This window comes from Astatotilapia calliptera, chromosome 11 (assembly GCF_900246225.1).
Source record: "Astatotilapia calliptera chromosome 11, fAstCal1.2, whole genome shotgun sequence".
Classification (NCBI taxonomy): domain Eukaryota; kingdom Metazoa; phylum Chordata; class Actinopteri; order Cichliformes; family Cichlidae; genus Astatotilapia; species Astatotilapia calliptera.
Genome location: NC_039312.1, coordinates 15,016,795 through 15,039,631, shown reverse-complemented (window position 1 = coordinate 15,039,631; position 22,837 = coordinate 15,016,795). Strand labels below are relative to the sequence as shown.

At 39.6% G+C, this 22,837-nt stretch overlaps 1 protein-coding gene across 1 annotated transcript in view; it reads right to left on the bottom strand.

The window, feature by feature from the left end:
- The window catches only part of me1 (malic enzyme 1, NADP(+)-dependent, cytosolic), an 82,729-nt gene that overhangs the window by 18,542 nt on the left and 41,350 nt on the right, over positions 1-22,837 (bottom strand). Inside the window, exons 4-5 of the mRNA XM_026183894.1 lie at positions 4,060-4,135; positions 1,811-1,972 (exon numbers count right to left, since the gene is read on the bottom strand). Of these exons, the coding sequence (XP_026039679.1) occupies positions 1,811-1,972; positions 4,060-4,135 (238 nt within the window). The remainder of the gene's footprint in view (positions 1-1,810; positions 1,973-4,059; positions 4,136-22,837) is intronic.

The following is a 22,837-nucleotide window of genomic DNA, read 5'->3' as shown; positions in this document are numbered from 1 at the left end:
ATTAATATAAATCTAATATTCAGTGGTGGTGAAGTCACTTGAAAAAGCAATACATTTATCAGTGTATGTGACTCAACATGGAGCAGCAACACTCAAAAAAAAATCCATCTGTTTCATAAGGCCTTCAATCTTAAACATAAAAATAGTCTGAACATATAAATATGAGATATGTTGAGTTCTCCTCTTTGTACAAGCTAACAAAGCATCTCTGAAATAATCAACATCCAACTGAACTGAGATTAGCACTGTACTACAAGAACTTTATAAGATGGCACATACTTAAGCAGTCAAAAAACTGTGTCACTGTTTTGGAATGAGGTAAAAAGACACTCTGGGATAAGAGCAAGTATGGATCAAGACATTCTATAAAGACCTGTTAAAGCTGTGCTGTGATGCCCATAAATGTCTAAAACTGCTGTCATGTACCCAAAGATCCGCAGACAGTATTATCACCCTAAAATAACATCACTTAAACAGAGCAGAAGATTCAATGTGGAAAACTAGAGTCTGTAGCGATGACAGTACGGGAAAAGGTCAAAAGGTAGAGCAGGCTTATAAAGATAAAGAACTGAGGTGCAGGACTTGGAAGAATGACTTATTCCAGTTAGAATGGCAGGAAAAAGACTAATGTAATATTTTTTTTATGAGGTTTCTAGGAAGAGAGCAGTGTTTTTGTTGTTCTTATACAGGGGATTTTTGCTGTGAGCCTAAATTCTCTGATGACGACTGCACTGAGAAAATGTTGTCTACAGTTCATCAAAGAAGACATCACCTGCATGTTCTCAAAGGTTTTCTTGGCCTCTGTCCAGTCTTACTGCTCTTTGAATTTCTTCCTGCTGCTTAATATTTCTTCCTACACTTTATTTGCGCACTCCACTACTCTTTGAAACGTCTCATCCTTAATCCACTTGAGACATCTGCTTGGAATGAAACTAAAGCCCAGGACTGAGTCATCCAAAGATGGTCTTGGAAAAATGAAGGATATCTACTGACGGATGGATCTCAGCTGTGCTGGGCACACAAGCATCTGAGTGTGCCACGCCCTTAGCCAAGGCCAAAAGTTGTGTATATATAGAAGCACACGAAGACTATTCGTGCTCCATGCCCGGTTTGCATCGTCTTTCAGAGCTGCTGACATGCAGAACAGGGTCCATAGATGGATGACTACAGCTCTGTTGGCTGCTACTCCCACAAACTGGCAAAGAGGAAAGGTGCTTTCCCAACTGGCAGGGTATTTCCTGGTTGTAAAGTGTGAGATTTGTTTTCCTTTCTCGGCTGACTTCTAGTCTTGCCCACCAATGGGGGGATTAACCGCTCTAGCCCAAGGCTATTTTATTGAATTAGTGCCTGAAAAAAACATACCTTAATTTAATCTGTAAAAGCCCCACACTGTTGGACCAACGTGAACAATCTTGGGCTTTATGGATAAATGACACGGGAGAGAAGTTTAAAAGACGTTTTTCACCATGGCCACAAACGAAAACAACTTCAAGAGGTCAAATACTTCTAAAGAGATACAAGATACTTCAAGAGACAACAACTTAATGAGCCCGTGATACAGAAGTCATTCTTCATCATAACCATGTAGACAGCCAAGTGTGCCATATTTTGCACTGCTTAGGGTTTAATACTAAATATCTCTCTCAAAGGTTACAAAATGCACCTCGCAGTACCTCTAAAGCTCACAAATCAACATGTCTGTCTGTTTGTTTAAGTTCTTTTCAATTCAGTAGAGTATTATAAAAGTACCAGAAAAGATAGAAAAGATGCTGCTGTAGGGACTCAGTCATATTCAGAGCTCAGCTCTTACCTCATTGTCTGTTCCAACGTCCAGCATGACAGGTAGGCACTGCTGTGGTGGCATACCTCCACAGGCTGTGTAAAGGGCCAGCTTGCCAACTGGGATTCCCATGCCATTGCAGCCGAGGTCCCCCAGCCCGAGGATCCTCTCTCCATCCGTCACGCACACAGCCTGTTAATAGAGTAAACTGTCAGCCATAAAAACAGCATACAGAGGTCACACCAGAGATCTTATTATCTTATTATTTTTATTAAAAATCTGTGCGTGGTTCAGCTACATTCTGGTTAGAAGAAATCACTCAAACCTTTTTTTCCCGTATTGGGGATATCAGATTCTTGCTAGCCACATTAAATCTGATTAAATAAATGACTTTGCTTCACCTTATTTTGTTTCAACTCCAAATTTCTTCATCAATACAAGTCCACCCCACTACCAGAAAACATGTTTTTTTCCTCAGAGTGAGCCAGGCACTCCTACACCACCTGGCTTTCCACTCACAAGTCACTTTACTTATTAAGAGATAAGTTTCTCAGTGGGTTGTTTCCACAGTATATATATCTATATATAAAACAGTTGTGTAATGTTTAATATCAGCAGCAGAACAGTTTAATGCAAAATGTTCCTAATTTGGAGCGTTTTTCTGTTTTTCTTTTTTTCTTCAGTTCTTTTTTCCAGCATTGCTATGACGCAGAAAACTCTGGCCCAAGGATTTAACAGCCTTTTTCTCCCATAATCTGAATGTTTAAAGAGTGCCGCTAGCTTTCTGAATTTAAAATCCACAGCACCCTTACTAAATACCATTAGCAGCTTGTTTTTTCTATCACTTGTTAATATGTGACAGAAAAGCAGCCAAGTCCTGTCAGTGGATGGCTACCTTGGCTCCAGCGTGCCCTCTGTTAAAGTAGGGCATATTAGGCGAGCTTATCATAAGACCACCCTGACAACGAGAGGCGGCATGTCAGTGCCGAGGTAAATGCCCTGCTGTTGACAGCTGCGAACAGGTGGCTGAGGCTGCAGGTATATTTGACATGCCAAGAATGCCTTCTGGTGTCGTCATTCTAAATATGGCTAGATTATGACTTGCACATAGTTGTGCTATACACAAGATTAAAGAAATAGTTGAGGTTTTTGGGAAATTGGCCAGTAAGACGGGTCAAGGGAATCAATGCCAAAGTCTTCCAAGCCCCAGAGACTACTGGATTTAGAGAGAGCCCCTCTAATCATCTTGAAATATTTAGTGTAGTCATACTGTATTAAATGGATAATCATGCATCTCACCATTAAATATCACCATCTTATGGTTTGTATATGGTCTTATTTTTAAAAGAAACACCTTCAGTATACTTTAGTAAACAGTTCAGTATTTTATTTTCTTTGCATTAGCAAACAGTCAGTATTTATTTAATTGCATAAAAGGACCAAAGCCAATACTTCCCAGCTTCACAACCCTGTCATGTAATAATGTCAAGTCCCATCTTTCATTCATCATGAAATCTCCATATAAAACACAATGTAGCTGACACATGGTCATGCACATTTCCATACCTCGTAAATATTTCACATCTTGCCTTATTTCAGTCACCAGTATTCTTCCGTCCAGCTGGTAATCACTTCGCCGGCTTTCAAGTTGAGTAAAGTTAAACACACCACCCATTAGCTTGTTCTACATCAATCACCACAACACTACAGCACTACTCTCTTTCTGTTTTCACACCCCTTAGTGTTAACACAGCACACAAGCACTACACATTTGAAAGTAGTGGTTTTTTGCTATGCTGTAAATCTCCATGCATTTCAAACTGACATGGCCCTGGGTCTGTGACCCAGCATTTTATGTTCTGAATTATCATTAATAGTCTCTGATTTCATTGTTATTTATAGTTTCTGGTCTCTTGGTTTCTGTCTCTGTGCTTCCCCTGTGTTCCTTGTGTCACGTCTAGTAGAAGGATGTTTTCATGTCTGTGCTTCAGATTGTTTCAGTGTCAGTCTGTGTCTCTGCGCATCTCTTGTGTTTCCTGTTTTACTTTGATAGTCTTAGTGTTTTCAGTTTTGCTTTCCCCGGTCTCGTTGTGTGCGAACAAAAGAATATAATAACAATCGTACCAGACTTTTTCTCTATCTGGAACACATGACAGCAGGTGACCACAAGACATCAGAAAAATAGACCTGAGCCAAAGATCACCAAAAATAATTACATAATTTTTGCATCAGTGTTTTTATGACTCTATCACTGCTGACCTTATGTTTGAGTTATTTACCCTTATGTCCTTTTCTGGCCAGTTCTGTAGTATTGAAGCAATGTGACCACGGTCGTGAATAGTGATAAACAGCCCCCTAGAACAGAGAAAAGCAGACATTTTACATTTTTAGATATTAGACAGTTAACCAGAAAATCCTCTTTCTCAGTCTTTAACTTTGACCTTTCTGCTCTATCAAAGCAAAATGTCACTAAGAAAGTCTTGGCAAAAGAATGGCAACACATCAACACTTTGTGCTTAAAGAACGAGCCTGAAATCTTTACCTCAGTAACTGTTTGAAGTGAACCGCTATTTCATTTCTGCTTCCTTTCTTCTGAACAAAACTATGTTGAGTATTGGAGTAATGTTAAGCCCAGGGCTTCTTCAGGGACTTTGCTTTGGACCCCAAATATTCACTGATCTTAGTCCACCTAACCCACCCAACCCTACCTCCCTTACCAAACCTCCGTCTTTGTTTTTTTCTCACTTACATCAATGTCCTTTGCTCCAGGACAAGGATAAAGAGATCTCCTCAGTGTGTGGGGTCCCACTATAGTACCTTTCCTATTTTACTGACCCATCTGGTTATAGTATGTAAGGGCAAAACCTCCCTCGTATGCCAACAACAGTAAAAACATCACTATTTATAAGGATCTGCTCATAAAATGAAAAAAAGCATCCCAGATCAGTGCTTATGGTGGAAACCAGGAGGAAAATGCAAACAGTATGAGACGCTGTTAAATCTAAGAAAAAACAGAGTGAGATGAAGAGAAAGACATAAAAGTGTCAAATAAAAAAAAGGCTGTGATATGGCAGGAAAAAAACACAGCAGAAAAGATTATATTAAAAATTCAGTGGATATCCCACATGTGAACAGCCTTGAAACAGATGCTTTAATTAAGTGCACTCGATATAGTTGTTTTCCTTATTTTAAAATAAACTTTAAAACTCTATCTATGTATCTATATATGTTTTATTTATAGGCAGACAGGTAGATAAACAGATAGATCCATCTTCAAATAATGAGCGTAATACTAATTGTGAATCAGTTAGTGTAATACTCTGGTACTATCTGTGAGGACAAAGCTCAGACTCAGGGACAGCCAATAAGAGGAAGGTTGGGTTAGTGGCAAAGTGGCAGAGTATAAGATAAATATGCAATATTTTGAATTGTGAATCAAAGGTACTCTAGCAGAGTCCTGGAAATGAGCAAAATGGATTCAAATTAAACAGCTTTAAAACCACATGCTCAATAGCAAATCTTTTAAACCAAACCATCAGCTTTTAGGATAAACTTTAGCCACTTCTGAATTAAGATGTGTGTGTTTGGTTTGAGCAGGGTAGCTGATCATGCGATGACCACATTTAAATGGAAGAGATGCTTATCAATCAATCAATCAATATTTATTTATAAAGCACTTTTCATACAGAAAAAATGTAGCACAAAGTGCTTTACATAGTTAAAAGCAGCCCACCCCACCCTCCAACTCACTCCCCACACTCTCAATACACATATATCCCCCCACCCCCACCCACACACACATACACACACGCGCACACTTAAAGAGTAAAAATTGGGCTGGGCTCGCATGAGCCAAGTGAGGAAACATTATAACAGGGAGCCGTCTGCACCGGGAGCCGGTCACACACCGAAGCCTCCGGGCTGGGCACACAGCAGGAGGGAGGCCAAGGAGCCCCCCAACCAGGCTGAGAGGACCCCAGAGACCCAGCAGCCACGGTCAATAACAGCCCCGGTGCAGAGAGCGCCCTCTGAGGAAACACTGGAGATATGACGCAATACGATATATACAGGGTAAAATGATAAAATAAATAAGAACAGGATACAATATAAATATAAATATAAATAGAGTAAGAAGATTAAAAAATGAATAAGAATAAAATCAAAAATATTAGGTAAATCCTAAATTAATAATAGAATAACAGGATAGAATAAATAAGCATAAAAAAATAAATAAACGCTAAGTAAAAGCTAAATTAAAAAGGTGGGTCTTGAGCCTGTTCTTAAAAACATGTACGTTCTCTGCGGCCCTGAGCTCCTCCGGCAGGCTGTTCCACAGACGAGGACCATACCACTGAAAAGCTGCCTCTCCGTGAGTATGTGTCCTGACTTTAGGGACAATCAAAAGGCCAGTACCAGAGGACCTCAGGGTCCGCGAGGGTTCGTATGGTAAAAGCAGATCTGAGAGATAAGAAGGCCCAAGACCATTAAGACATTTAAAAACCAATAAAAGAACTTTAAAATCGATCCTGAAACACACGGGGAGCCAGTGCAGCGATTCTAAAACCGGTGTAATGTGGGCCCGCCCTCTGGTCTTCGTCAGCACACGAGCTGCCGAGTTTTGCAAGAGTTGTAAAGTTGAAATATTCTTCTTAGGAAGACCAGAGAGCAGGGCATTACAGTAATCAATGCGACTGGTAATAAAAGCATGCATCAGCATCTCCGTGTTGGCCCGAGAGAGAATAGGGCGGACTCTGGCTATATTTTTTAGATGATAAAATCCAATTTTGGTTACATGTTTAACATGTGGGATAAAACCAAGCTCAGAGTCAAAAATAACACCCAGGTTTTTCACTTGTAGCGAAGGACATAGTGAAAATGCCTCTAATTTAGACAAGAGTTTCTCTCTCTGAGCCTCAGGACCGACAATTAAAACTTCAGTTTTGTCCTGGTTAAGCTGTAAAAAGTTTTCTGCCATCCAAGATCTTATATCCAAGATACAGTTAAAAAGGGCATCCATTGGTCTGGTGTCATCAGGAGACACGGAGATGTACAGCTGCGTGTCATCAGCGTAACTGTGGAAGTTCACTCCATGCCTCCTGATGACACTGCCGAGAGGGAGCATATACAAATTAAAAAGTACAGGGCCTAGAACCGACCCTTGAGGCACACCACATGTCATTTTATGGATCTTAGAGGAGCATGTATCCATACTCACCATAAAAGTTCTGTCAGAGAGATATGAAGTGAACCAGTTGTGTACAGCACCAGAGAGGCCCACCATGTGTTTCAGTCTGTTTAAAAGAATAGCGTGGTCTACTGTATCAAAGGCTGCGCTTAGATCCAGTAGCACCAGGACTGAGAGCTTTTGGGAGTCCCAGTTACATCTAAGATCATTTAAAACCTTTAGGAGAGCCGTCTCTGTGCTGTGGTTCACCCTAAATCCAGACTGGAATATCTCCAGGATCTGTCTATCATTGAGAAAATCAGTAATCTGAGTAAAAACAAGTTTTTCTAAGACTTTACTTAAAAATGGTAAATTGGATACAGGTCTGTAGTTATTAAAATCATTACAATCCAAATTGCTCTTCTTCAGAAGGGGCCTCACCACCGCCGTTTTAAAGGCAGCAGGGAAGACACCCAACTGAAGAAAGCAATTCATCATGCATAAAAGCTCAGCCTCAAAAAATCCATAAAGTGTTTTAAAGAGTGAAGAAGGGATTGGATCTAAAGGACATGTGGTGGGTCTCACTGTGGAGAAAACCTTCTGAAGATTCTCAGCATTAACCAGGGCAAAGCTGTCCAGTGTCTCCTCAGGTACAATCGAGGCCTCAGATGTGTTTACAATCATATCGCGATTAGATAAAATATCAGATCTGATGGCGCTGATCTTTCCCCTGAAGTGGTCTGCAAACTGCTCACAGAGCGAGTCTGTGGGGGTTCTTTTGGAGGTTTTAAAATCAGGGTTAAATAAATGATCTATGGTGGAAAAGAGGACCTTGGGATTATTTTTGTTAATACTGATTATTTTGGCGAAGTATGAATTTCTTGACTTCCTTAGTGTATTATTGTACATTTTAAGTTGCTCGGAAAATATTTGATGGTTGATAGTATTTTTATTTTTCCTCCATCTCCTTTCTGCTGCCCTGCAATTTCTTTTGAGTTTTTTGACTTCTTCGTTTCTCCAGGGTGATGCATGTTTTACGTTAATCTTTTTGGTGGTGAGTGGAGCAACGGAGTCAAGGCTTTTCTTCAGTTTGCTGTTGAAATAACTAAAAATCAAATCGCAGGGTGCAGGTAAAATCACAGGGGGGCATTTGACTAAAACCCTGGTAAAATTTGCAGCCACTTCAGAGGTTAGATAGCGCCTCCTCACAGTTCGCACTGAGGTCTTCCACTGAATAAAACCGGTGATGTTAAAAAACACACAGTAGTGGTCAGAGACAGCCAAGTCAACAACAGAGGACACGCTGGTGGACAGCCCATGGGTGATGACCAGGTCCAGAGTGTGTCCTCTGTTGTGAGTCGGCTGCGTGACGTGCTGGATAAAATCCAAACAGTGAAGAATGTTTAAGAATTCTTTTGCTGCAGGGTCAGAAGGATTATCTATGTGCAGGTTAAAATCACCGGTTAAAATTATCATATTATATTTTGAATGTATGTTTGTTAAAAATTCTGAGAATTCCTTGATAAAAGCAGCGCTGTCTTTAGGTGGTCTATAAATTGTGACAGATAAAACTGGAGGGCTGCTGAAAACAATAGCATGGAATTCAAAAGTGGTAAAATGATCAAATAGAATTTGTTTGGTGGTGAGTGTGTTGTTGGCTAAAGATGCAGTCCCACCACCTCTCTTACCACTTCTAATAGAAAAAGAGAAACTAAAATTTGGTGGGGAGGCCTCAGTGAGAACAACTGGTGCATCCGAACCCAGCCATGTTTCAGTTAAAAATAAACAGTCAAGTTTATTATCTAAAATTAAATCATTAATAATAAAAGACTTGTTCGACAGAGAGCGTACATTTAAAAGTGCCATACTGATTGAGACTGGTGGATTATTGACAATAGAGTTGGATGGATGTTGATATTTTTGAAGAGGCCGGAGGTTATTAATGTTTTTGGAGTTACTGGATTTATGATAATTCTGTTGCTCTCTGTTTGTGATTATGACGGGTATTGTGTTGACTGTGGGAGAGAAAGGTCCTAGTCCAGAGTTTTGTGTATTACTGTTAAAAGTGGAACAAATATAGGAGCTGGGACCAGGGGAACATCAGTCAGTGGCAGACAGTGGCGATGTGCGGGAGTGTTGTACGCCAAATGCCAAATTGGCGGACAGCAAACGGCGTCCCCAGGCGTTGAGGTGGAGCCCGTCTGCCCCAAAAAGATGCCTCCTCTCCCAGAAGGCATCAAAGTTGTTAATAAAACCCACGCCGTGGGAGACACAGGCAAAGGAAAGCCAGGTGTTAAGGCTGAGTGGTAAACAACATCAGTAGTCCCGCGGCTCTCCTGGCTCTCCACGTGTCCTTCTTAATCTGTTATCGAGGAGGCCGGGCTCATACACAAAACGCTTTTTTGAACTTGTTGTTTTCAGGCTTTTTGCTTTGTTTTATTTTATAGCCACTACACACAGGGCTCACCTTTAAACATGACTATTGGATTTACTATACAGCAGTGCAACTACTCCATGAAGCAGATACTTCAAGTGTAGACAGTAGTGTTTTGTTGTGTAGCATGGCAAAAGCTGACATTAAGAGACCATACGTTTGCAAGAAAGTAAAATGTCAAAAATGTCATACATATTTTTCTTAAATGTTTTTTGAGCAAGACCCCAATGTATTAAAACTCAGTCACACCCAACTCTGTGAGCACTCCACCCTATACCAGCTGAAAACCTCAGACCTGGAGTTGGTAGTTCTCATTCTTACCATTTCACGTTTCTCAGCTACAGACTGCCCCAGTGTAAGCTAGAAGTCACCACCTGATGAAGCCAAAAGAATGACATCATCAAACTCCCATGCACCCTTAATAATCATGAAGAGGACAAAGAGCTGATATAGAGTTCTACAACCAGAACAAAAAACACATTCTTCCTCTTGAATCTTAGTTCACCTAATTGGACAGATTCTCCTCTCCAGTATCTGGGAGCTTCCCAGAGAGGGTGAGGAGTGAGATCCCCCTGAAGTTACAGCATAGCCTATCAGCCATGACCTCCATGTCATATTGGAAAGAAACATCAGCCAGGACAGCCCCACAACATCCAGAGCATTAAAAAAAAGCAGGACAACTGTCATACACCCCAGGCACCCTGTCACTTAGAAGTTGTTTAACTGCTTCAGTGACAGGCGGCCTGGATTGATGGATGAGTTTCTGCATTATGTCCAGGAAAAAGAAAGTTTATTGGACAACAGATACACAAATAATAAATCAGTCAGGCTCTAAATAAAACAAACAGCATGAATGACCTAAGACACTGCCTGTTGCAAAGCCTTTAAAAAGTGCAGTGGTTCCTCTAATAAAAAGAGGCCTGGAGGTCAAATAAAGGTCACATGGCCACAGACATCTGGCATTCAAAAAGTTTTAACTCTTCTGACGCACATCTGCACGCATCTGCACATCTATGCACAAAAATGCTTAAGAGCCGGTTCAAAAGCAGCGCATTAAGAGAGTCTGCAAAATGTCTGCAGCTGTAAGGGGCTGTAGGGATCAGGACAAGAGCGAGGAGAAGGAGTGGCCTGCTGTGTGTGTTTATGCGAGGCCAGAAGGACATGAGCCACTGCCAGCAACAGCATTATGATGAATTTTTGGGAAAAGAGAGGTGATGGAGCTGAAAGGTTGACCTCAAAATATGACTGTTGGAAAACAATTTCATACAATGAATCAAAGCAGACAGGCTGGCCGGCAGTAATTCCTAACCTCTGTCAACCTGAATATTACCAAAAACATTTCAGGTTCATGTTTTTCATTATTTCTCTTCCTCCAATACTAATTTTCTGACACTTTGTACTTTCCGGGGAGCTGTAGACCTCATGACCTGAGCCACTCCTTTGAGCTTAATCAGGATTACAGCTCATAGAATAGTAAATAAATGTATCTCATAATGTCACAAGTCATAGTGTTTTAAATCCATCATCACTGTCTATCTAGGATAATACATCTGGAACACTGATTTTACATGAACAAACCAAGCTGGATGAGTCACTGTCAATATATGGTAGCTGTAAGGGAGTTGTGTACGATATGAAGCCTTTCACCCACAGATCAGGGAACAGTACTGTAAACTGTGTGTGCAGTGGACATCAACACACAAACAAAAGGGAAAAGAGTGTGTCTTGCATATTTGTGTGAGAACATTGTTGCAGAATGAAGTCATTGCTGCTAGTTATAGGTTCCGATTTGGGTTGAGGGTAAAGGAAAATTCCACCCTCTGATAGTTTGATCGTTGCTTAGCTAACAAGAAAAAATAAGGTGAACCGCATAATTTCTTGGCCATAAAGATTTGTGGCCAACACTGATATTGTTTTTCCTACAACAATGATTTCAAACTTTCTTTGTAAGAAGTAAATCTGCTGCTCTGTCAGATGAATTCAAAATGTCTTGCAACTAAACCTTTCAGCAGTTATTTATTCTGTGTATTTATACCACATTTTTTGTTATATTCGTTTCCTATTTGAATAGCTCATACATATTTATATCAACCTTTCATAGAAAGTTTTATGTAGTCTGGAGTTTTAATGTTTATTCTTATCTACATTTAGTCTTTCTACCATAATTTCCAGCTGAGGAATAACCAGCGTACCCTTTTTTACTCTTTTATTCATTTTATCTAGCTATTTCACTATTAATGCTAAATGGACTGATTCTTATATAGCGCTTTTCTACTCTTTTGGAGTACTCAAAGCACTCTATACAACATGCCATATTCACCCAATCACACCCAATTTTACAAGCACTTCCTCTAAACTGAGTGATCCTAATTCAGACATTCATACTCCGATGAATGCATCGGAAAGCAACTTGGGGTTAGTATCTTGCCCAGGGATACTTGACATGCAGACTAGAGGAGCCAGGGATCGAACCACCAACCTTCCGTTCAGTAGGTGACTAGCTACAGCTAAGATCACCCCTAATGTATGTTTGTTCCCTACTTTAAGTTAACCATTCTGGCCATCTATCTTATCAATTTAAAGCTTAACAATTAAATGTTTCCTCTAACTTTTTACCTAACGGTTCCTCCAACTTTTAGCTAACTTTTAGCTAAGCAACTTTAGCAATTGTTTTCACCAAAAGATTAACAATAACTTGGCAACTATAACTTCAATTCTTATTTAATGGGTAGTTTTTCCAACAATATAAATTCCTGTTGTTTAGGTGTAACACCTGAAGCAGTAAGTAAACAACATTTAAAAAATATTTTCACAGTAGTTGAACAATCTTTAGGCCCATTCCCAACCACTGGAGTAAATATCTCTGGTTAAGAGGCACATTTTCATCCTCGGATTGATGCTTTGGCTTCTACTAAATGATTTCAATATTCCATTTTTTTAAAGTTTGCTTTTTAATGTGCCTGTTTGTGTGTGTGCATGTGTCTAGCTGCTGCTCATATAATAACCACAATGAGTACCAGACGCCCTATTTTCTAGATGAGAGGACAGCCACAAAGCATTGAGCAGCCACGTCTGGCTCCTCCAGTGTAAGAGTGTGGAGTGAACACAGAAGGTAAAGAAAACAACCTGATGGGCCGAAACAACCCAACGGCTGACCTGCAGCCCCATACAAAACACACCCCAGGGATTGTGGCTGCTGGACGCCGTCGGGAGGGAAAGCTGCTTTCTTCACCATGACCCCAAAACACACCAGAACCCCACGAGAAAAGCAACCTCCAATCTTTGACCCGTGTCCACACCAAACCAGCCACCATTCTTCTCTCCCGCTGTGTAACCTTAATCTTCACTGTGCTGGACGCCCTCAGTTAGCAAGGTTCAACTGACACAATGGACACAAATCACTGAGAAAGAGTGTGAAAACAATGTTAAAGGTCACAGCCGCGCAATATGAGAATTTGACAACTAATTAAGCAACAAATCTAGCATGAAAAACTTTTTTATGGTTTGTCTCTGGCGACTGAGGAAAAACAATATGACAGGATTTAGTTCTTGATTTTAAAAACTCCTTTGAAGAGTCTAACTGAAGCTGAATGGCGCCTGCATGTTATTAGTGTGACTTTGCCCAGAGTCAGGAGGTAAATGTCCATTCAGTCGAGAGGATCCAGTGGTGACTGTATGACTTCAGGTTTTTCACTTCAAAACTAAATTAACGAGATTTTCTTGGCAGAGCCTTCAAACACACACAACACACAGCATAAAGGCTACTGATTCATTTAACAATTAGAAGTTTATTTAAAAGGTATTAAAGAATAATTAGAGATTAAAGTTAGGTTTTACAAATTGGGCACAGTTTTAAAAGAACTCTATGTAAACCGAATCTTATGTTTCACTTCTGACCCCACCTTTTTTAGCATTTATTTTGCTGTCTCTAGGCCACAAGATAAAAAAATAATAATACACAATATTTTAGAATTTTAGTCTAGCTGATCCTTCCTTAACTGTGTACACTGTCTAGTAGGTGCATAATGTAATATGCATATGCATCATGGAAAATTCTGGGCTCACCAAAAATTGTATTTGGTATTTAACCAAAGTTGTGATAAAAACAAATGGCACCAGGTCAAAATGGCATTCCATAAATTTCTAGACTGCTTATCCAACTTGGGGTTGCTAGAGCCTATACCAATTTTATTTTAGTTTTTAGATGCTTATTTTTATATACAAAAGACTGTAAATCGCATGACTAGAAGGCTAGTCATGCAATTTAGTACTGAGCTGCTTGAGATCACTGACATGCAAAAGCTTAAGGGTTATGTAATGAGAATAGGTATCTAAGTTGCATAGCAGTAACTGCATACCAACAGATTCACACTGGGAGGTACAGAAGGAAAACACATTTAGCTCATTAAATGACATAATTCCATTTCACCTTCACATACTGTAGTGGTGCTGCATATGCACTTAATTACCAATGACTTGCATCCTCCATACACAGATGAGGACAAAATTATTAGCCCCCCTGCATAAAATTTTAAATGTTTGTTAAAGTTTTTTTCTAACATCTTTCCCACGAATTTCAAACATTTCTCAGCATATTACTTTTCTTTAGAAAGCATACATTATTTTTCTTTGCACCCAATAACAGAATTATTTCAGAAATAAACAAAAAATACCAGGATCAGTACTATTTGTCCCTTGACAAACTAACCTTTTTACTGAGCCATACTGTACCACAAACCACTGCTGTGCTCAAAGCAGCTTCTCTTTACACAGTAAAAAAACAAAAAAACAAAAACTTTAGCAAGTTTTGGAACTGTCAGTAAATAAGACATCATGCCAAAAACAAAAGAATCTGTTTAGATTTGAGAAAAAGAATCGTTGATGCTCAAAAAACAGGAGATGGATACAAGGTTCCTACAGCATTTCCAAGTGTCAAGAATTGGAGTATCATAAAGCGACCCACACAGTACATAACAAAACTGGCAGAGGTGGGAAGCCCGAGATTTCAAAGATTCTGGAAAGCCGGAAAACTAGTAAAATATGTGTCTAAAGACCCCAGAACAACTGCCAAGACATGAATGAATAACTTAGCCAAGTTAGGACTGTATTTTCAAAGAAGACACTCACTAGAACCCTGCACAGGAATGACTGCGAGGTTACAGACAAAGACAATCTTCAATTCTGCAGAAGAAATACCTTCGAGCATGAATGACATACGATGAGGAAAACCTGGAGAAAGAATATGCATACTGGAAGTGCATCTTTTGGACTGAAGAGAAAACAAATACGAGCTCTCTTGCCAGAGGAATGGGCATACAACCCAAAGAACTGTGTGCCACAGTGAAACACAGAGGTGGGAGTATTATGCTGTGGGAACGCTTTAGTACATCTGGAACTGTGAATCTCATCAAGGTGGAAGGAACCGTGAAGAACAAAGGATGTGTGAAGATTTTGAAAGAAAGCCTCAAGCAGTCAGCATCAAAGCTGTGTCTGGGTCATCACTTCGCTGTCTTCTAACAATACACAAGCGGAAACATCTCTCTCATGCAGAACTACCTCCAGAGAGCCAGTGAGAACTTTGTTGACTGACGTGCACAAAGCCCTAACTTGGATCCCACTGAAAATCTAAAGATCAATGTCCATGCCAGAAGGCCGTCAATTCTGGATCCCCTTTGTTCTCTTGAGAGATTCACAAAAGAAGAATGCTGAAAACTAGCCATTAAAAAGTATACACAATTAACAATTAGCATCAGGGAACTAATGACTGGTAGTTTTTGAATATTGTTAAATAAATGTGTTTTTGTATGAAAAGTAAAATAATGGAAATAACTGAGAAGATGTCATAAAAGTTTCTTGTTCTGTTTAAAAGCACTCGGAAAATATAAAAGGGGGCCTGAAAATTCTGTCCCGGTCTATATAGCTGGGGTACATATTGAGAATGAACATGTCATTCATTAAACTGCAGTTAGCACATTGGGAAACCTATAATATACAAAAGCTAAGGCGCTCCAAAAACACTTTTCACTGGAAAATATTTATTCAGTGCTTGAATTCTCTTGATATCGTTGGCTTTTCAAAACAGATTCAAAGACAGAGTATTTATTTCTGAAAGACCAATGGCTGAGATATTTAAGGTATCATTTTATTAAAGTTGGGAAGGTCAACAAACGATCACAGGAACAAAAACAAACCATTTCCCATTTTTTCATCAGAATAGATTAATCAGTTGGCCAAAGGGTTCAAGAGATGAAGAGTTAAAAACACAAAGATGAACCACAAATTTAAATGTAATGCAACTGGATACCAAAAACACTGCTTTTTTGAAAAACTGTTAAAATAACAGTATGAAAGGAGTTATTATTTCAGCGCAATCAGTTCAGAGCTTAAATTAAACTGGATTTACACTGATGCAGAGCAATGAAGATATTCTACAAATACACTGACATATGGAGTCTGGTCTACTCAGGAAAAGAAATTAATGGACTATCAACTAATTAAAATTGGTCCTTTAAAAACTGACCAGATTTGTTAATATTTTGAAGGTATCGTGGAAGCCAAGTACACTACATTTATATAATGGTCCGTTCCACATAAGGTAATGTTAAGAAATAAAACAAGAGACTATGAAAACAAGACTAAATGCTGAAATACTAAAAGACTACCATCCATTTTCAACATTTTAAGGCAGTACCAAACAGGAAATCAGCTGATGACAATTTTGCAGGTATTTAAATTTTTGACTCCAAATTTCATGGTGATCCAACTCCAGATATCCTGGGGTCATATCCATCATCTTGAAAATCCAGCGAGGAACTGTGCAGTTATTGAACAAACCAAATTACATTCAGAAATCCACACACACATTTTCCTCCTCTCCAGCTGCTTAACTTGCTTTAGTTGTAGCTCTTCTGACATGGGCGTGTGCACTTAATGCCACAGTGAATCACCACCAAACCTCCATTGCACCTTGGTTTACCAACATTAAAGGAGGAAAACACAGAGACATAAAGGGAATTGAGCCTCCAGCTTCTCATTCGCCACAGGGTCAACCAAACAGTCAGTCCTGATTGTGACATGAAGATAACAGTGTTTTGAATTTTTCTGCATGTTTCAATTTGGATTGAACATCAGTCTCCTATTGTAATTAGACCAGAAAGACAGTCGTCCTTCTCTGTAAGTGAGTTCAGCATCTTCTACGGCACACTCATAGGCGGACAGAGGCATTTCTGTTACTGGATGTGGTACCACCACAAGCTGTAGAGAAGGACAGACAGCACAATACTTAAGGAGCAAAACTGCCGGTTTCGACTTACTCGCTTCCTTTGCTGAGAGGTATTTAATAAGTTAATGGCTTTCTAAGAAAAGAGAAGAAGATTTTTGTGGAGAATAGCATTGCACAGCAGAGATTGTTTTTTTATTTTATGACAAAATGTATTTTTGTCCTTAGCTGTAAGTTAACTACCGCATCCATATACTGTAAAAGCAAAACAGAAAAAAAAATCATCTCTAATGCTTAAAAACTGAGGTCATGCTGTTTGTTTTGGTCGACTGGTCATTTCCAGAGCAATTTAGTAAGTGAGGCCAAAAGGAGTGAAGCTGTCGGTATTAAAATAACACCCTTATGCTGCAGCACCTCGAGCAGCCAAGCAACTGACTAATCCAATAGCGCAAAAGAGGAAAACTGTGAGAAGACCAGGTCTGGCAGACCCAATCAATAACCATGTTCCTGCTGCTGCTGACGCCAATGCTGTCCACTTTTAAAATAACTAATTGCAATGGAAATGATGACCATCAATGAAGCAGGGAAAAAAAGCAAAAGCGCTCTGGGAATGGGTAAGAGAAATTTGCAAACACAAAAACAACAGGACATGGAATCCACACAGTGGGTGAATAGTTTAGAATTATAATGAATAAATTCGAATCAGCTCAACAAATACAATTCCTATTTCCCTGTCTTAGTACAGCCACTCGGTTGTTGTTAGAGCAGAAAAAAATGTTTTGTCGTGTTTCTTCGAGGAATTTATCATAGCAGTAAGTGAACTGTGCACAGAACTTTTGCTCAGCACCTCTCTCATGAGTCAAAAATGAAATGTGATGGGAAGGATTCTCTTTCCAGTTCCTTCTTTTTTCCCTTTCTCTTCAAACCCATCTCTCGAGGCACTGTGACTCTCCAAAGACAATGCACTCTTCTAATGCTTCCCACTTTCCGTGGCACGCTCACACTTTGACAGGATTCCATCACATGAAGAGTGTTCAGCACGCTGCCTGATTCGCCCACAAGTGAGAACCAGCTCCAGTGTTTGGCCTCAGACACTGGGGCTGCCCCCGCTTCATTCCACTGCAGCCCACTGATGTTAGCCGGGGCTTCGTATAACTAATCTGTCATGAAGATTTCGCGACTTGGGAGCTGTGCATGTGGGGGTTAGCGCTAGGAAACTCAAGTCCAAAATGAACACAGCTCAGCCAATTTGATCAGCCTTTCATCACTCCAGATATCGTGCTGAGGCAAAACATAAGAAGACATGGAATCTCTGACAAAGGCCAACCTGCAGGTGACAAAAATAGCAAGCAGCCAGTGTGAGAATCTGGGCTTTCATAGCCAGTCGTCTGCTCTAACTGTCCGGGTGAAGGACTGTCCAGTTTCTTTGTCTGCCAAGCTTACATAACTAAAAGGGCAAGAAACAGCAGGAAAATCCTGTTCCAGCACAAAGGCCCTGCTAAAAGAATCAGAGGCACAGACCTGATGAACCCAGCTGGTTATTAGATGAGTTTCAGTCCTGTGCAACCAGCTTTTCCATTCATTTGCTACTTTTCACACACATCCTGACATTTGATTCATGCCAATGACGTTTTATGTGGGATGCAAACTCAAATTCAACTGGTTTTGCCATGGCCAAAAAGTGTAGAAACTGGTCAAAGTGTACTGTGTTTATTTGCAAATTCTCTGTCTTAGCAACACTGTGTTACGTGAAGTATGCAAGAAGCCTAAACTATATAAAATTCAAATAAAGAATAGCTTCATGAAAAATCAGACTGATGTTTAGACAGAAGTGCTCTAAAATCACTGAGCACTCTATAGAACGACAATGATTTATGACCTATTGTATGCTCAGGCTTTCACAGAAAAAATGTGGATTGCATTTTAGGGATGTCTGGGGTGGTGGCAGACTAGATGCCATTGTGTTCACTATTAACCAGATGGGAAAGTACTTTCAGAGTATCCAATTCTTCATGGCTTAGAGCTGCAAAGATAATTCATGTAATATGTGACATGAAGTGAGAAGGTAAAGCCATTACTGTATATTTTACAAAATATTACAGGTCAATGCTAAATGAAAGGTGCGTTTTTCTCTCCATAGTCATGGTCTCTGGTGCTTTTAAGTCAGCCAAAAGACAGTCCAGTGCTGTGAAATTTATACTGTCATTTGATAATTAACTGGAAACTTCAAATAGTTCATAAACCTGGTTGTCTGGTTTTAGAGAACGTTAATAAGAGATTGTGTGGTTCTGCAGCAGCTCACCTGACGCATGAGGCAATATAAGCATACTAAAGCTGTTCATCCTGACTTTCACTACTGAGATATGGGTTTGTGCCATTTGAACCCAAGTAAATGTGAACTTCTTTTTAGACTTAATGAGCCTATTATTTTCAGTATCTGCTTGTACCTTGGTTAGACTAAGGCAAAAATAAAAAAATCTTGGTTTGGTTTAGGAAACTAGAACAAAAATAGGATGGAAAATTCTGCTTGTTGAGGTTATTAAGCATGGCTCGTTGAACAACTGCAGTTACTCAGTGACTGTCAGACACTGAATTCTTTTCACATTCTGCGACTAATTGCAAGCAGTTGCAGCAACTAAGTGACCACCGTGAGGTTGAGCATCTAACACCTTCAATCTCTGGACACCCACGGGTCTCCAGTCACGGTCTGAATTGGGCTGACTGCCGTCACTCGCAGATAGATAGTCAAACTTTTGGAAATAACTGCACTCTAATTTCGAAAAACAGATTGCCAACATGTTGCAATCAGTCTAAGTCAGCCTGGTTTAGTTTTTCAAATCTATGAGGTTCTGGCTGGATTTTGAGTGTAAGGAGTTAATGTGAATTTCTGTGCATGCAGACATCCACAGATTTACATTTTGGATAATTTATCACAGTTAATTGCCCTATTTTTAAAAACAGATTACATGTAACTGCCAACTTAATCCCACTCCAAAGAAAACTGATAGCAGACTGTCTAACTGTGCTATTCTTCACGCACTAAATTTGTTTTGAAGACAGCAACTGGCTACCAGTGACTGTAGACTTGATCCCCATCTTTGAAGCAAATATTTCAAAGCATTGTGTTTGCAAGTACATTGCACACAGTTGCAATACTTTTGCTTGTCATGGTTATACCAATAATTATGTGGTTAAAATGTCCCATGTTAAAATCAGATGTTTTGGGTTGTTTCACTATAAAACATAAGGAATACATTGATGCAGCACTTAAGCTTTTAGGTTACATTAAATGAAACTAATTAAAAAATAATAAAATGTTTGTTCTGTGTAATTTCACATAAAAAGAAGCATTCAGCTCAGTGTGATTTAACTACAGGTAAAATATTAAACCAAGTCACTAACATTTTGATTATAATTGATTTCACTTAACATATCTACAGACAGAATTGTAGAATGGATTATACTTGTGTTAAAGAAGCATTTGAGCAAGTCTACCCAAAAGAAGAATGTGTGCCCTGTTAATATGCTCTAAGAAGGAAACTGAGCTCAGCCCTAAATCAAAGTGAACGTTCAGGGGAGAGTTCAAGTGTCCGATAATTAAAACGGAAGAAAGGGAGTCACCTGGGGTCAAACCTTGTTACTGCCGAGGTCACACGGCATGCTGAAGAGGTGAGGTGTCTGCAATACTACTTACTAAGATTAGTCGTAATAACCACAAGGTCAAAGTGCATTTGGTGTCCTGTAAGTAGACACTGAAACCCAACACACCTCACTTGAAGTATTAACAAGAATGTATATCACTGTCATAGCCCATGTCATACACAAATTCAATCAATATAACAAACACTTTATGCAACATTTCTGTGTTCTATGCCACACTCCAGAGGAAATATGAACGGTATGAAACAGCAGGATGGTTTCAGGCAATTGACTTCCAATGAGCTCTGCAAAAATACACTCTAAGTAAATCATGTCATGTGTATTTACAGTATACATCTTGGTGTTACAACACATTGGCTGGGATCAAATAGGCTTGAGCAAGATAAACCAAGGTTTATTGTATTTATTTTATCTACAAATAAATTATAACAGCAGATGCAACAAACTGTGCAGCAGGTTTGCAGAAGCACGTCGACTCATTAGGCGCTCAAAAATAAGCATGCCTTTGCCTCTCATGTCAAGTAATCTTGTTGTACGTTTCTGGCTCACTGCACAGGGCCTTTGAGTGCTTACCATAATTCTTACAGCAATCACACTGAACAATGAATAATCATTATTTATTTACTGGACTGAGGTGCAGCGCTCTGGTTTCCGCTCCATTTAAGCCAACTTTCTTCTGATTGGTTGACCTTCCCAAACAGAATATTTGAACAGCAGGTAGGGTGGGGCTTCTGTGCTCATAACTACAGCTGTGTTTTGCCTGAGATGACAATATCCAGGACATCAACTCTCAAGCTAATCATTTAGAGAATTTTGACTTTGCTTTGAAAAAAAGAAATGAAGCTGTTGTAATCACTAAAGACCTCCAAACTCTGTATGTGCTGCACAAAGCATGCTCTTTAATCAATGTATTCTTAACACTTGACCATTCTTAACACATTTAATAGACGTGAGTGTTAGTAGAATCCATTATTGTATCCACAGTCAGATGGACTGAATCATCTCCAATTCCCACTGCCTGGAAGTACCGGAAGATGTGAGTTCAGGCCCTCTGCAAACACAAGTGTTTGAAATGACATGGTTTGATTTCCCAAGAGCTGCATTTAAGGCTGTGTTTATATTAACATTATACTATGTTCTCCAGGACAAGCACCACAGGAACTAACAGGGACAGTTCATGGAGAGCGGTTCACGTTCCTGCACACTCACAGAGAGGTTTCCCACTGTGCGACAAAAGTTTGGACAGATTAATGTATTTTTTATTGAAATAAACTGAGTTCTGACTGTCTCAGTTGAAAGTGAAATACCTAAAGCCAAAAAGCATTCCCTAATCCTCTCAAATAACACACTTTAAATGCAGTACGGTGATTGTGTGTGCAAAGCAATCCAAGTTTGGAAGCCGTTTGACTGATTCCACAACTAATATGGCCCATAAGTGCAGATGGATATCTTCAAATTTTCCATTTCTAACTTCAGGCCAAATATCTGACAGGTCTACAAGCGCTCAATGCCAAAGTTGAGCTGAGAGCTGATGGAACTGTCAAAACAGAGAGAAATTAGCCTTTAGTGCTTTCTCACCATTAGCTACAGTAAGCAGAGGAGACTGCTAAACTGGCTAATAAGAAGCAGAGCTGTTTAAATATATTGGTGTCAGATATCGTAGCATCTCATATTTCAAGACAAATGGTCTTCTCTAAGTGCAAATATGAAAGCAGTGATTAATGACTGATCTGTTGACTTAGTTCTTATCAGTAAGGAGGGTGTCCCATGTCAGAATGAAGCTGACCCAGTTTCAGACGTAAGCTGCACGGCTCTAAATTAAGATTTCATACCATTCTGTACACACCGAATAACTAAGGGGCAACAACAGAGGAAGATTCTAGCTGAGTTGTAGCAACCACAAACCACTGAATATGAATGAAATTCAGTGACCTTTAGCAATGACAAGCAAAATACAAGCAGGCAAACTTTGAGTTTAACTGTTCTCATCTTTGAAAGGATACAGCTTATTGACATATGAGGGGGTGTAAACACATCATAGAGTTGCCCACATAACCCACATGTTTTTTTTCCAATTGTGAACAGAATATATTGCTCAAGAAAAATGGGTCATTTAAGACCATGACAGGAAATGACAAACATGATCCTTAGTTGCAGGACGTACACAGAGTAATTCTTGGTAACACAGAAAAATAACTGTATATGTAGCTGAAATTCTGCCACACCTGGAAAAACTCGCATCATAGCAAATCAAACAGGCAGTTGTGGTGTACTGTCCACAAACTGTCAAGCAGACTCAATCCAGCTCCATTAGACCAAGACTGAAGTTATATAGTGACACTATCCTTCTGATGTTGTTTGGTGTGTCCCAGTGTTTGCATCATGCCATTTGGTCACATGTTTTTTTGGGTTGTTTTTTTTTTTTTTTTTTAATACCAGAACAGAATGGGAAAGAGAACACCAGAGATTATAGGTGACAAAATGCAGGCGAGCTTGGATTCAGAGTCTGGGAAATTTTGCTTTGGAATTTCCATTTAATCCAGGGGGAAACAAAGGTGGATTCAGCAAACTTCTCAGACA